The sequence below is a fragment of the Ursus americanus genome, chromosome 28 (genome assembly GCF_024610735.1).
Source record: "Ursus americanus isolate L20-20 chromosome 28, mUrsAme1.1.p, whole genome shotgun sequence".
Taxonomy (NCBI): domain Eukaryota; kingdom Metazoa; phylum Chordata; class Mammalia; order Carnivora; family Ursidae; genus Ursus; species Ursus americanus.
In genome coordinates, this window is record NC_142154.1 from 25,971,379 (window position 1) to 25,986,441 (window position 15,063).

General features: G+C 39.9%; 1 protein-coding gene across 4 annotated transcripts in view; it reads right to left on the reverse strand.

The window, feature by feature from the left end:
- The window catches only part of HERC2 (HECT and RLD domain containing E3 ubiquitin protein ligase 2), a 238,590-nt gene extending 227,571 nt beyond the window's left edge, over positions 1 to 11,019 (reverse strand). For 3 of the 4 annotated variants that reach the window (XM_045795319.2, XM_045795318.2, XM_045795316.2), the window contains exons 1-2: positions 10,681 to 11,019; positions 10,189 to 10,291 (exon numbers count right to left, since the gene is read on the reverse strand). In XM_045795319.2, the coding sequence (XP_045651275.2) occupies positions 10,189 to 10,260 (72 nt within the window). In that variant the 5' untranslated portion in view covers positions 10,261 to 10,291; positions 10,681 to 11,019. The remainder of the gene's footprint in view (positions 1 to 10,188; positions 10,292 to 10,680) is intronic. The other variant, XM_045795317.2, reaches the window with a different exon arrangement.
- Between the last annotated feature and the right edge of the window lie 4,044 nt (positions 11,020 to 15,063).

Sequence of the window (15,063 nt, forward strand, 5' to 3'; positions counted from 1 at the left end):
AAATTCTAAGACAGTCCTCAACATCCTCATCCCCTGGTACACACATATCCTGTGTAATGCCCTCTGAGTGTGGGTAGGACCCGTGAATAAGACGGGACATCACACCTGTGACCAGGTTTTGTTTCCATCTATGGCAAAGGTGAAGGAACTTCTCATATATAATTAAAATCCCACATCTGTTGATTTCTAGTTATCAAAAGGAAGATTATCCTGGGGGCCCTACTTAATCAGGTGAAAGCCCTGAAGAGTACGGGGCCATCTAGAACAGACATTCTCTACGGTCACGAAGAGGCAAGCTGCCATGAGCTACCTATGCAGAGGGGCAGCATCTAGAAGCCCATGACTCAGTTCCCCAACTGCAACGAACTAAATTCTGACAAAGAGCACCTCAACGAGACCGCAGATGAGAGCACAGCATGGCCAACACCCTGACTGCATGCAGCCTTTTAGACCCAAAGCAGAGCAACCAGCTAAGCCTTGGCCAGACTCCTGACCCACAGAAACTGGGAAAGAGAATAAACATAAGTTGTTTTAAGCTGCTAAATTTATGGCCAGTACTTGCAACACAGCAACAGAAAACCAATTCAGCATCCAACTTAGTTTTCACAGAACTATCTTTCAGCACTCATATTTTATTTGTTCACCTCACTAACAAGATAACTGCCATAAACATACTTAGAACTAAAACATATGACTCTTGATAAACATATCAACTGGCAGGGGGAAAAATAAAAAGAGTGAGCCACAAACATTCAGCACCCCTTATGTTTTAATGAGGGAATGGAAAAGCTTGGCTCATTTGCCAAGGTAAGAGGAAGACTAATACTGCTGGGGTTCTGTCCAGCTCCCCCACAACTACATAAAGATGGGAGGCAAACAGGAGGCAGACTAAACAGCCCCATGTGTGCTGTCCTCTGGCAGTTACACGCCATCTTTATTTAGGTCGTCCAGGGAATAAATGATCATAACTTAAGGCATAACTCATGGGGCGCCTGGGTGGCACAGCGGTTAAGCGCCTGCCTTCGGCTCAGGGCGTGATCCCGGCGTTGTGGGATCGAGCCCCACATCAGGCTCCTCCGCTATGAGCCTGCTTCTTCCTCTCCCACTCCCCTTGCTTGTGTTCCCTCTCTCGCTGGCTGTCTCTGTCCTGTCAAATAAATAAAATCTTTAAAAAAAAAAAAAAAAAAAAAAAGGCATAACTCAGTATCAGTGCAATGGCTGGAGACAGAGGAAGAAACTAGCAACAGAAAATAACTTAGGAGGCCTCTGCCAAGAGTCTCCCCAAAAAAGGATGACAGCCTAAGCCAAGATGAGAAAGTACTTAAGACATTTCAGATTAAATGAGACAGATGAGATGTGAAAAGTGAAAAGGAGGTAGGGAACAGAATCAGATGAAAGAGAACTAGCTCAGTGTTAACCACTGAGATTTGCACTAAGTATGAACAAGAGCATGGAGATCTCCCCACGCACACATGCGTACACTCATAATGCACAGCCACATGTACATACATACGTACACACACACACACACACTGCAAATACAAATACAGAACTTAACAAAGTGTCAGGACTAGAGATTTAAATCTGGGAGTCATCAGCAAATGGGATACAGACCACAACCTGCAGGAAATGCCAACGCCCAAAGAGAGAGAGTAACCAACATCCTCAACCCTGACTGCACATTGGGATTACCCACAAGGTGCATCAGTGTTTTTGGATGCAGTCCCGGTTGAATAACATTGGTGTTTAGAGTTATAAAAAAGATAAACAAACATGAATTAAAGAATAAGCAAAGGAAGAAGCCCAGTTTATGTAGAAACAGGAATTGTTACTACCATATCAAGAGGAAGAAAAGAAAAGCTGTGTGGAAGGTGGAAACTGGGTATCTGGAGGGACACGTACTGTAGAAGCCTCCTAGGAACTGAGGACACAAAGATGTAAATGAGCCACGGACCTGAGTAACCATCATTTAAAGCACAATGGTCTGGACATCTTAAAGGATTTGAGGAAAGAGAAACATTACTAAGGCAACAAAGCAAGCTTCCCTGGAGGAGGGCATGAAAGAGCTAGGCTGTGGAAGGCAAAAATGAAGCCTAGGGGAAATCTTTCCAGGGCACTGGAAGGAAAGCACAGGATCCCAAAGAGAAAGCCAGGAAATCAAAAATAATCACAGCATTGTAAGAACAGCCTGTAGAGGAAATAAAAATTACTGATCTGTCAATTTAAGAGTATCTGTAGACTGTCTATTATTAGCTTGTCTTCATTAATCGCTAACTTACATAAAAAAGTACCCAATGGGCGATGATACAGGTTTTAAATTTTAACTGTTTTTGGACAGAATCCAGATGCTTCTAATTAGTTTACTTGGTCTTAGGTTCCTTTTCCAATTTGTTCTCACATTCTTACTTTACACCTCTAAAATGACATAAGCAGGTAAGTCATTTTCACCCTGAAAAGCAGACAGTAAGAGGGATATTAACAGGCCCAGTTCTAAGGGACAGTAAACTGAAACTCAGAGGCTCAATTATTTGACCAGGATCACACAACCCTGAGGCTATGAGAAGTAGAATTTGGGAAAAGGCCTAACTCCCAAGCTTGTTTTCCTCTCACCAACACCACAACATGCACTCACACATGCAGGGAAGAGGCCTGGGAGAGCCACTGAACCCCCCACATTGGTGCTACTGACACTTGAACACTAAACAGGATTGGGCAAGCCAACCCTTAAAGTATCTACTAAAATGACTACTTCAGGGGGTGCCTGGCTGGCTGAGTCAGTGTGTGTGCAACTCTTGATCTCAGGGTTTTAAGTTCAAGCCCCATGTTGGGTGTAGAAATCACTTAAAAATAAAATCTTTAAAAAAATAAATAAAATGACTACTTCATGGGGCACCTGGGTGGCTCACTCGTTAAGCGTCTGCCTTCGGCTCAGATCATGATCCCGGAGTCCTGGGATCGAGCCCCATATTGGGCTCCCTGCTCAACAGGAAGCCTGCTTCTCCCACTCCCACTCCCCCTGCTTGTGTTCCCTCTCTCACTGTCTCTCTCTCTGTCAAATAAATAAATAAAATCTTCTAATAAATAAATAAATGACTACTTCAGAACTGTATGATTATGTAATAGAATCCAAAACAGAATATACCAAATGGTTAAATGACATTTTGATTAACTTATTGGTTAGAAAATGTTTATTTTACTTATCTTTAAAACACATCTGATATGTAATCTGTTCAAATACCTGCAGATACTAAAGTAAAGGTATCTGGCTTTTTTTCCTAGCCTTGCAGAAAAATACTTACTAAGCACCTATTAAACAGAGGACAACATATCAATTCCAAAAAAACTTTAAGAACAGGTTTCTTAAGCAATTGGGGAGGTCAGACAGAAACAAAAAGTACCTCTGTTTTAAGAATAGCAAGCTTAAGCCCCAAGAGAGGAGTACAGCCCAAAGAACCTAAGGCTGCTTTCCTGAGACGCACCTGCCAATTCTGTGAGCAGCGCTAAGACCAAGAACTGAGCAGAGCTGCTGAGAGACAGGCTTGAGCCAGGGTCCTCATGGGGGAAAGGCCTGTTAAACACACCATGCTTTGAATGAAACTTCGAAGAGACACACACACCAGAAGTAGGTAGGGGTGAGGTGGAAGTAAATGGCCTTCCTAGGGAAGGAGCCCAGTTTTGAATCATCTCAGCCCACAACTGCGCTGCAGTGACCTGGGACTGCTAGTGCTGTTTGACTGGTAGATCCCCTTTAGAGGAGGAAATTGTCACCCAGAGCCTCAAATGATCAAAATAATTTTTCATACATAGTATGTGAAACTCAAACAAAAATAATAATGGATACAGCAAGATAATGTGACAGAAAAAATTTTTTTAAATATAGAAGACAACAGAAACAGATCAAGAGTGGATGCAGAAAACAGAAATATAGACATAGATGCTGTCCCAAAAAGGAGAGCCTAAGCAATGGATTTACTTGGCAGATGCCAGTTCAGAGAAGTGGGAGGCAGGGGAAGGGGGACAAGGGAACACACGAAGCACAAGACACAACATGTCACCACATGGGTAAGCAAACTAAGGCCTGGCCCACAGGCCAAAACTGGCCCACCACCCGATTTCATATGGCCCCTGAGTTAAGAATGGTTGTTGCATTTTTCAATGGTTGAAAAATAAGCAAGGAAAACATTTTGTGACATATGAAAATGATGACATTCAAATTTCAGTATCTATAAAGCTTTATTGGAACCCAGACACAGCTGTTTATGTATTGTCTGTGGCATGACAGTAGTTGTTACAAAGAACATATGGCTCACAGAAATAGTTACTATCTAGCTCTTTACAGAAAAAGTTTGCTGACTCCTATGTTACTGCACTGGCCCCTACTCCACAATGAACAGGAGATACAGCAAGTTGTCCACTAGGCACATTCACCAGGCATGTGGGACTCTTCCACAAGTTTTGTTAAGAAGAGATCATGGAACAGTCCAAGGAGGGAAGAAAAAGAAAAGAGTTAACTCCCAAAAAGAAAAGGCCTAACTCCCAAGCTTGTTCTCCTCTCACCAACACCACAACAGGCACTCACACATGCAGGGAAGAGGCCTGGGAGAGCCACTGAATCCCCCACATTGGTACTACTGAGACTTGAACACTGAACAGGATTAGGCAAGCCAACCCTTAAAGTATCTACTAAAATGACTACTTCAGGGGGTGCCCTTATCTGTCCTTGCCAAGAGATGAATGTTCAGTCCTTGGGGAGTTAACTCTTCCTCTCCCAGCACCTTGTAGGCTATGTCACTGGCTCCATAGTAGGCAACTGGGAAGCCATAACCCACACCATTGTGTGACATTACACCCAAGATCGAAGTGGAAGGGTCACCCATGGGCATGCTGGGTGTCAACTCAGAGGGAAGGGGAGACAGTCAAAGAAACTAGAACATGGTAGGTAAACAAAACACCAAAACACTTGAAACTAAACATTTAAAATAGATGCATCTTACTAAATACACTTCAATAAAATTCACTTAAACAAAACAATGGAGGGGCACCTGGGTGGCTCTACCTTTGGCTCAGGGAGTGACCCCCAGGGTCCTGGGCTCAAGCCCTGCATCGGGCTCCCTGTTCAACTGGGAGCCTGCTTCTTCCTCTCCCACTCCCCCTGCTTGTGTTCCCTCTCTCGCTGGCTGTCTCTCTGTCAAATAAATAAATAAAATCTTTAAAAATAAATAAATAAACAAAACCATGGAAATTCTAGAACCAAAAAAACGCATTATCTATAATTAAGAACTCTGAATAAGATTAAAAGCAGATTAGGAAGGCCTGTGCTGCTTCTGTCTATGAAGGATTAACTTCTTTAGGAACTACCTCTCCTCTATAATCAACTAGACAATCAAACAAAATATATCAAACGGCCCAGAGCTATGATCCCTAAGAAGGGCAACAAATGAAGCCCTACAACTGCCCAAGCTTACGGCCTAGAAGCAGCTTCCAGGATGCAGCAAGGGAAAGGGGAACCCAAATAGAGCCCAGATATCTTGCTGAGTTGAGGAGACAGATCAGCTATAAGTAGAGTAAAAGGACAATAATACAGGTGAAGGGGGATCTGCAGAGAAAGAGTGAACACTAGAGATGGGGAGAGGGGACCCCTTGAGTCTAGGGCTGAATACTGATTTAGGCATGGGTTGAGAAAACTGCCAAGGCTGGGGAAAGAAGCACTAGAAAGGAGAAGGCAGAATTCCCATGAGTCCCAGTCTGAGAAAAGCTTGTGTTTCCACCAACCAGAATGAAAAAGATCTCCTATCACACCAAATGCTTGGAAGAGTTCTAAGAAGGATAATGCCTTAGTAAGGCAGATAAATTAGTACATGACTAGAGGTTGTGCTAGATCAGCCTGAACAAACCTGAGGATCAAGGTTTGAAAAAGTTAAATTGATCCCAACTAACTTACATGACTGCCAGACAAAACTAATGCTCTTTAAAGAAATAAAAAATCCAGCACAGAACAACATATTTACAATGTCCAGCATTCAATAAAAAATTACCTGGCATGCAAACACACCCCATGACCAGAGCAATCAATCAATGGAAATGACAGAAGCAATCAATAAAAATAAATCCAGATGTGACAGAGATGATAGAATTAGCAGACAAGAACGTTAATAGCTCTATTATAGATATGTCCAGATGCTCACAAATAGGAAAATATGAACCTGATGACAAGTAAAATGGAAGATATGAAAAGGATCCATATGGAACACCTAGAGATGAAAAATACATCATCTAAAGTGAAAACTTCAATGCATAGGATTAATAGATTAGACACTGCAGAACAGTTACACTATAATGTACCATGTCTAAGCAGATAACTATTATATAATATGTTCTCTCCCTTTTATTTTTTTTAATAGTAACATTTTTTTAATTATATTATGTTAGTCATTATACAGTACATCCCTAGTTTGTTCTCTCCCTTTTAAAACTCATTTACTCTAGGTTCCACAAATGACCACTATTAGTCTTCGTATCAATCTACAGTCACTCGGTCATCTAAAGATCCTTCTCTACTCACTTCCACAGGAAGAGCTCATGGGAACAGTACTTATTCATTAATAAAGTTGTGTCCTTTTTACCTGAAAAGTTAATTTTGCTAGAACATAACATCCTTGCCTCACGTCTTCTTTTCTTGGGAGCCATAAATATGTTACCAAATCTTCCTCTGCAAAAGAGTCTTCTGATCAAATCTGATGGTAACCTCATTATCTTTCCCTTATAAATCTTATTAGTCTTTTCTAAGAAACAAAAGTTAGCTTTTTAAAAAAGACTAACAAAATATATAAAGCCCTGATAAGATTAATCCAAAATATAGAGAAAATACAAATAACCAAAATCATGAATAAAAAAGTGAGCTATGCTACCTATCCTACAGACAAGAAAGTAATCAGAAGGTGTCATTATGAATATTAAGTTACCTGTATTTACAAAATTCTTTTATTTCTACATCTTATCTGTCAACTGGAAAACCTCAGAGTAGAATTTACCAAGGTGATCACGTTTATGTTCTTTAATCTACTGATATTCTAAGCATAAAGTAAAAATATATACATTTAATAATTTTAAGTTTAATTTTAAAATTTAACTTTTATCTTTACACATTCTAAATTGATTAGAAGAAGAGACAAATAAATGATTCAAATTTAATTTTTAATATACTCAACAACTTTGATGGACCTCAAAGGCATTACACTGTGAACAAAATCAGTCTTAAAAGGTCACATACCATATGACATTCTCAAAATGACAAAATTAAAGAGATGGAAAACAGATTAGTGATTGCCAGGGGTCAGAGATGGTGGGGGAAGGATGGTGTGACCTATAGGGGGGCAAGAGGAAGGAGATCTTTGTGGTGTGATTACAGGATTGACAAAGAACTATGCATACATTGTTCCAATGTCAATTTCCTGGTTTTGACATGGTACTATAGTTACGTAAGATGTAACCACTGAGGGAATCTGGGTGAAGAGTATACAATGACCTCTCTACTTTCTTTGCAACTTCCTGTGAGCCTATAAATTATTTCAAAATAAAAAGTTTTTAAAAAATTGCACCATACATATCTAATTTCATGCTCCACTTCAAAGAATCCAAAAATAGAAACTGTAGGACATTCATCTGAGTACAGATTATGCAAGAAAAAGATAACACCATTCTTGGATCCATGCTCAAAGACACACCCTTAGCCCTACAACAAGAGTAGCAAATAAATGTGCATATATAATTTAAGAATAAAAAGCTTTTAAGGTATCATATACCATTTTTTATCGGTCCTTTGCTTAATGACTTTTTGGTTCATTGAGAAACAACCAATCACATCAGACTGGACTTTTACTTTAAATATTAAGAATAGTAATGGTGGCGATTATGTAGCTAACAGCTCTTAGCTCTGTATTTTATTGCCTCTTCAAGAGAGTTGCAAAGGATATGGCAATTCAAAGTACTCCACACAACAATCAGAAAAGAGTGTTGAAAAAGTAAAAAGCATTATATATGTAAAAACCAGGTATATGCCTGCCATATAATTAGCACTCCATTAAAGGCAGCTTGTTGCAACACTGTAGGCCTGACATATCATAGGCCTAAACATCTACGAACAAGAAAGTCTAGCATCAGTGTCTGTGTTCTTTATAATACACATATATTAAAAGTTTTCACAGCCTCCAAAAATATTTCCTTTCTAAAGTCACGAAAACCTTCACGGGCATTTCAAACAAAAATAGCCACAGAAAACAGCTTTGCTAAATCCGATGGCTAAGAAACATGTTTCTACCTCATATAATATTAACTAACCAGGTGTCAATTCTGTTCCCAATACAAAAGCCCTACCTAAGGAATGGGACACTTCCCACTCCAGTTGGGAGAGACATCCCCAATGGGGTAAGGGTAAAAGTTGTCAGTATAAGGCTTGCATCTGCAATCTGTGTCTCCAAGAAGGATTCCAAAGAGTGAAACTAAGTCTAAGTCATTTGTTAGGGTAAAATGACATTTGTTCCTCAGATTTAATAAGCAATGCTGGAGAAAATACACAAAACCAAGATCAGCGATCATTTTTTTCATGGTATTAAGCAGCTTCAATACTCACAATACAATTTCCCTTTGGGGAACTCTCCAAAACCTAGGTCTCTTCATGTATTCCTAGGATGAGTTTGGATGACTTCTGACTAATATTTGAAATGTCTAAGAAGGGCTAACCACTGTATATTACACTAAATAAATCAAAAGTAAAATAGTAAGCACTCTAAGGCATAAGTGGTGTTTCTGATTTTGTATATCTGCCTGACTCATCATAGGCACTCAACTCAGCATTAAATTGGTTTTAGATCAAGATGCTAAAACTCATATTAAGCAGTTATTCAACTATGATTAAAAAGAAAAACTTCATGAGATAAACTTCTTTACTTCAACGAGTTCTGCAAAATACACAAGCACTAATAAAAAAATGAAGTCTTAAAATCAGTTTGCCTGAATCTCAAGATTTCAGAAAAAAAAAATTACTCATCTCACCTCCCCCCACCACGCTTTAAAAAAAAAAATGGCAAAGGAAAACAAACAGTAATTGCTAAATAAAAAGCAATGTTTAAATAAAAAACAAACCAAAAGAGTCACTACTATGCCAATTCTTGGCCCAATGCTTTGTGCTTTAATCTAACATTACCCCATAAGTAACTATCCCAAAATCCACAACATAGTTCTAAGCACTTGGCTGTCATAATTACTGGGACGCAACACTTAAATAAATAAATAAATAAATAAATAAATAAATAAACAAAGAGAGGTAATAATACTTCACTACAAGTATCTATGATCAACTGCTTATAGAATATATGACTCTTGATAAACTGTGATGCACTATGTAAGATTGTATTGAAAAACGTAGATTACTTGAGAAATAAAACGTTTAACCTCAGGAAAGAGAAAGAAAAGCCACATATACTACAAAATATTTCAGACACTTCTTTTTGCTATTAATATGGAGTTATAAAAGTAGTTTTTCCAAACCATTTGCAAAGAAAACTAACTTGGAGTATTTAAAAAAAAAAAAAAGTCTATAGAAACATTACTGCTAATATTTATTTGATAATTTCTGGACAAGCTTACAATTACACTATTAAAACATTAAAAAGTCTAAGGCCAACGTTTTGTTTCCACACATTCTTTATGTGAAAACCTGAGCACTCCTCTTAATAAGACCAGTCAAAAAAACAAACAGCTCAACTGAACTCTTGTCTCCCCAGAAACACAAACACAGGGTCCCATAAAATGAGTGAGTTTCTGCAGGACATAATAAATTACTACCTGTCACTTCCCCTCATTAACTGAACATCTCAAAACTATCACTAAACGGTCAACAAGGTATCGTTAAGAATAATACAAACCTCTTAAAAATAATCATAGGAAAAATGTTTGCATAACCAGATCTCAAGTTTCTTACACTTACACATAACTGCAATTAAAATGTAGCCACACACGATCTATAAAAACTGATGCAATAAAGGTGCATTTTAAATTATAGGAAATAAACCTGCTTCTCTAATATGCAAGATCCGATCTGCATCCTCTTACTTATCCTATATAAAGCCTTAACCAGAAATTTAAATATGGAGGCAGAACAAACCAAGAAAAAGCATGTCAAAACCCCACCTGTATATCTGTTTTCAACCATTTGGAGTCAAGTCGAGTCTGGGCAGCCAAACAGAAAGAATCAGAGGGCATCTTTCCTCCAGTTTCCTCCCAGTTGTCAGTCCTGCAAGTAAAACATAAATGTTAGAAGACCTAAAGCTTTTCAGAATTGTACAAAGACCCTCCCTCGAGGTTTAATGCGGCAAAAAGAACAGAAAGATGGGAGAGGAGAACAGGTGGGGGAGGGGAGGGAGAGGAGAAAGGCAGAGAAAGATGGAGAGAGACAGGGAGGAGGATGGAAGAAAAAGCCTACTTCCAATACAGGTAAGAGCCACACAGGATTCGCCTGGTTTCTGTACTACGTCGGCGAGACCTTGAGAATGGACGGTCACAGGAGACCAAATCACAATGTCATCCCCTTCCCTCAATCCAAAAGGTAAGCACACAGACGACAGGAAACCCACATTTCAACGACAAATGACAGTAGCATGCACCTGCCGCTTTATCCCATACCCGTTAGTGTTGCGTGAAACAAATTAATCAAAAGTCACGTCTGCGGAAATATCCAAAACAATAATCACTTTGAAATGGAAAGACAGTCCGAGACACGCGCCGCGGGCAGTCCGCGCAGGCCCAGGTCCGGCGGCGGCGCCAACGCCCGCCGCGCCCCAGCTCGACCGTGCCCTGGGTTCCGACCCGCACCGCCCTAGCGGCTGGCGGCCCTGGCCGCCCGCGGAGACGAGGACCTGACGCGCAAAGGCCCCGCTGCCACACTTCGGCGGCGTGCGGACACAGCCTCCAAGCCGCCGCTGACTCCGCGGGCGCTGGTGATCCCGGTATCTCTCGCGACCGGAGGGGCGGACCGACTCGGGACTACCGCCCCCGCTGGCCAGCCAATCACAGCAACGCTGCTCCGCCGGACCAGCCAATGGAGAAGAGGAGCCCTCTCGCCCTTCCTCCCTACTCCCCCGCTTCCTTCAATCCTGCTCATCTTCCTCCTTGGGGTTCACCCCTTGCGGTCAGGGCCAACCGCAGGCGCCGGGGGGCGGGATTTCCGCCTTACGCAGACACTCCTGTCCCGGCTTCCTCTCAGCGCTCTCGAAAAACCTGCGGGCGGGGTAGAACGTGAGGTACTTGAGCTGCTTCAGCACGGAGTGTTTCGGGTGTGTGTCATGGGCACACGTACAAGGGAGAAGAGACTCGAGGCTGGCTCCAGTTGATTAGAGCCTCCTCCTGCCTGTCCACCAAAAGCAGCTAAAATCCTAGGCCGAATTCATGGAGCGGCTGGTAGAGGGGACTTGGAGAAGGAAATCAGAACTTTAGTACCGACATAAAACAAATTTTAAGAAATGTTAAACAATTGAAGTCATACAAAGTATGTTCTCTGGCCGTAATGGAATTAAAATACAAATCAGTAAAAGATAACAGGGGGCGCCTGGGTGGCTCAGTGGATTAAGCCTCCGACTCTTGATCTTGGCTCAGGTCTTGAACTCCAGGTGGTGAGTTCAAGCCCGCCTTGGGCTCCACGCTCAAAAATAAAAATAAAAAATTAACAGGACTATCTCCAAACACTTGGAAATTAAGCAGTACGCTTCTAGGTAATCCACAAGTCGAAGAAGAAATCTCAAGGGAAATAGAACTATTTAAACTGAACAAAAATTAAAATATAAGGACTTATGGGATGCAAATAAAAGTGATGAATGTGAAATTTATAACATAAACTGCTTTTCTTAGAAAAGAACGGTCTAAAATCAAGGATCTAAGCTTCCATTTCAAGAAACTAGAAAAAGAAAAGCAATTCTACATCCAAAGCAAGAAGAGGGAGGAAATAATACAGGAACAGAAATATAGGAAAATGGAAAAATAACAGAGAAAATCATTGAAACTAAAAGCTGATGCTTTGAAAAGATAAAAGGTAGAGGGCGCCTGGGTGGCTCAGTGGTTAAACATCCCACTACTGATTTTGGCTCAGGTCAGATCTCAGGGTTCAGAGATAGAACCCCTGTATCAGGCTCCCTGCTCAGCAGGCAGTCAGCTTGATATTCTCTCTCTCCCTCTTCCTCTGTGCCTCTCCCTGCTGTCTTTTGCACTCTCTCTAAAATAAATAAATCCTTTTTTTAAAAAAAGATAAAAGACAGATATCTGATATGGCTGCCAAGAAGAGAGAGAGAGAGAACACACAGGTTACCAATATCGGGAATACCAGAGAAGATACCACTAAAGACCCCACAGACTTCAAAAAGAGAATAAGAGAGGAGCACCTGTCTGGCTAGGTCAGTAGAGCATGTAACTCTTGATATCAAGGTTGTAAATTCAATCCCTATGCTGGGTGTAGGGATTACTTAAAAACAAACTCTTCAAAAGGAGAGTAAAGAGAATACTAAAAAAATTCTGCACATACAAATTTGACAATTTATATGAAATGGACTAATTCCACAAAAGTCATACACTACCAAAATAAAATAGATAATATGAACAGGACTATACCTACTTTAAAATTTGAATTCACAATTTAAAATCTTCCAAAAAAGAAATCTCCTGGCCCAGATTGTTATCATGGTGGATTCAGGTTCTACCAGATATTTAATAAAGAAAGAGTACCAATTCTATATAAACTCTCCCAGAAAATTGAAGAGGAGTGAAAATTTTCATTCTATAACCACAGCATTACCCTGATAACAAAACGAGAAAAAGACATTGCAAGAAAACTTAAGACTAATATCTTTCATGAACATTACATATAAAAATTTTTAGCCAAGTTTTTGGAAATGGATTCCAGCAACATTAGAAAGGATAATATATCATAACTGGGGTTTATCCCAAGAATTCAAGATTGGTTTAACATGCAAAGCTAAATGTAATTCACCATGAGATCATTTCAATAGATGCAGAAAATGCTTTTGACAAAAATCAACATCTCATAAAAACTCTGAACAAACTAGCAAGAGAAGGGACCTCCTCAATCTGCTAATGAACATCTATGAAAACCTACATACAAGCCAAAACAATCTTGAAAGAGAACAAAGTTAGAGGACTCACATTTTCTGATAATAAAACTTCTACAAAGCTATAGTAAATAAAATCGTGTGGTACTTTCGTAAGGACAGACATGTAGATCAATGGAATAAAACCCAGAACCCAGAAATAAACACTCATATATCTCGTCAATTGATTCTTACAAGGGTGCCAAGACCATACAATGGTGAAAGGGTGGTCTTTTCAATAAATGGAAAGCTGGATTTCCACATGCAAAAGAATGAAGTTGGATCCTTACCTTTCACCGTATATAAAAATTAACTCAAAATGGATCAAACTTAAATCTAAGATCTACAAGTATAAAACTCTTAGAAGAATACATGGAGGGCAAGTTTTATGACATTGGATTTAGCAATGATTTCTTAGATATGGCACCAAAAACACTGGCAACAACAACCCAAAAAGGATGAGTAAATTTAAAGTTTTGTATATTCCTAAACTTATTTCTTATCCCTACTCTTATCTTTACCTTTAGGTCCCTATTTCTCATCTATTCCTTAACCCCCACCCCTGAACCCTGTGGAACTTAGAGGCATATTCTTTTTTATTTTTTATTTAAATTCAATTAGCCAACATATAGTACATCATTAGTTTCAGTACATCATGTTCAATAATTTATCAGTTGCGTATAACACGCAATAATCATCACATCATGTGACCTCCTTAATGCCTATCACCCAATTACCCCATCCCTCCACCCACCTCTCCTCCAGCAACCTTCAGTTTGTTTCCTATAGTTAAAAGTCTCTCATAGTTTTTCTCCCTCTCTGATGACTTCCTATTTAATTTTCCTTCCCTTCCCCTATGATCCTCTGTGCTGTTTCCTATAATACACATGAGTGAAACCATATGATAATTTTCTTCCTCTGTTTGATTTATTTTACTGCGCATAATACCCTCCAGTTCTATCCATGTCAATGTAAATGGTAAGTATTCATCCTTTCTGATGGCTGAGTAATATTCCATTGTATATATATACTACCTCTTCTTTATCCATTCATTGTCGGTGGACATCTGGGCTTTTTCCATAGTTTGGCTATTGTGGACTTTGCTGCTACGAACATTGGGGTGCAGCTTCCCCTTCGGATCACTACATTTGTATCTTTGGGGTAGTAGTGCAATTGCTGGGGCCTAAGGTGGCTCTGTTTTTAACTTTTTGAGGAACCGCGTACTGTTTTCCAAAGTGGCTGTACCAGCTTGCATTCCCACCGACTGTGTAAGAGGGTTCCCCTTTCTCCGCATCCTCACCAACATTTGTTGTTTCCTGACTTCTTCATTTTAGCCATTCTCACTGGTGTGAGGCATTATCTCGTTATGGTTTTGATTTGTATTTCCCTGATGCTAAGGGATGTGGAGTATGTTTTCATGTGTCTGTTAGCCATTTGTATGTCTTCTTTGGAGAAATGTCTGTTCATGTCTTCTGCCCATTTCTTGACTGGATTCTTTGTTTTTTGGGTTTTGAGTTTGAGAAGTTCTTTATAGATCTTGGATACTAGCCCTTTATCTGATATGTCATTTGCAAATATCGTCTCCCATTCGGTAAGTTGCCTTTTAGTTTTGTTGACTGTTTACATCATATTCTTATCATGTTACTATTCTAATGAAAAACCTGCAGTCTCCTGTGGAAAGCTGTGGCTTTTTATTCTTCCACATGTGTACGTCTTAGGACATGAAGTGGATTGCTGCCACTTTTAGACCGTTATTCCTCCTGTTTCACTTAAAACTGAACTTCTTTGAAACACTTGATATCAGATTATACCACTCTCTGATCCTGATTGCAATAATCCATGGTACTATCCATCACTTTCCTGTTCACTGAAGATTTAAGCACTCCACTCAAAAAGCCACTGCTACCACTGG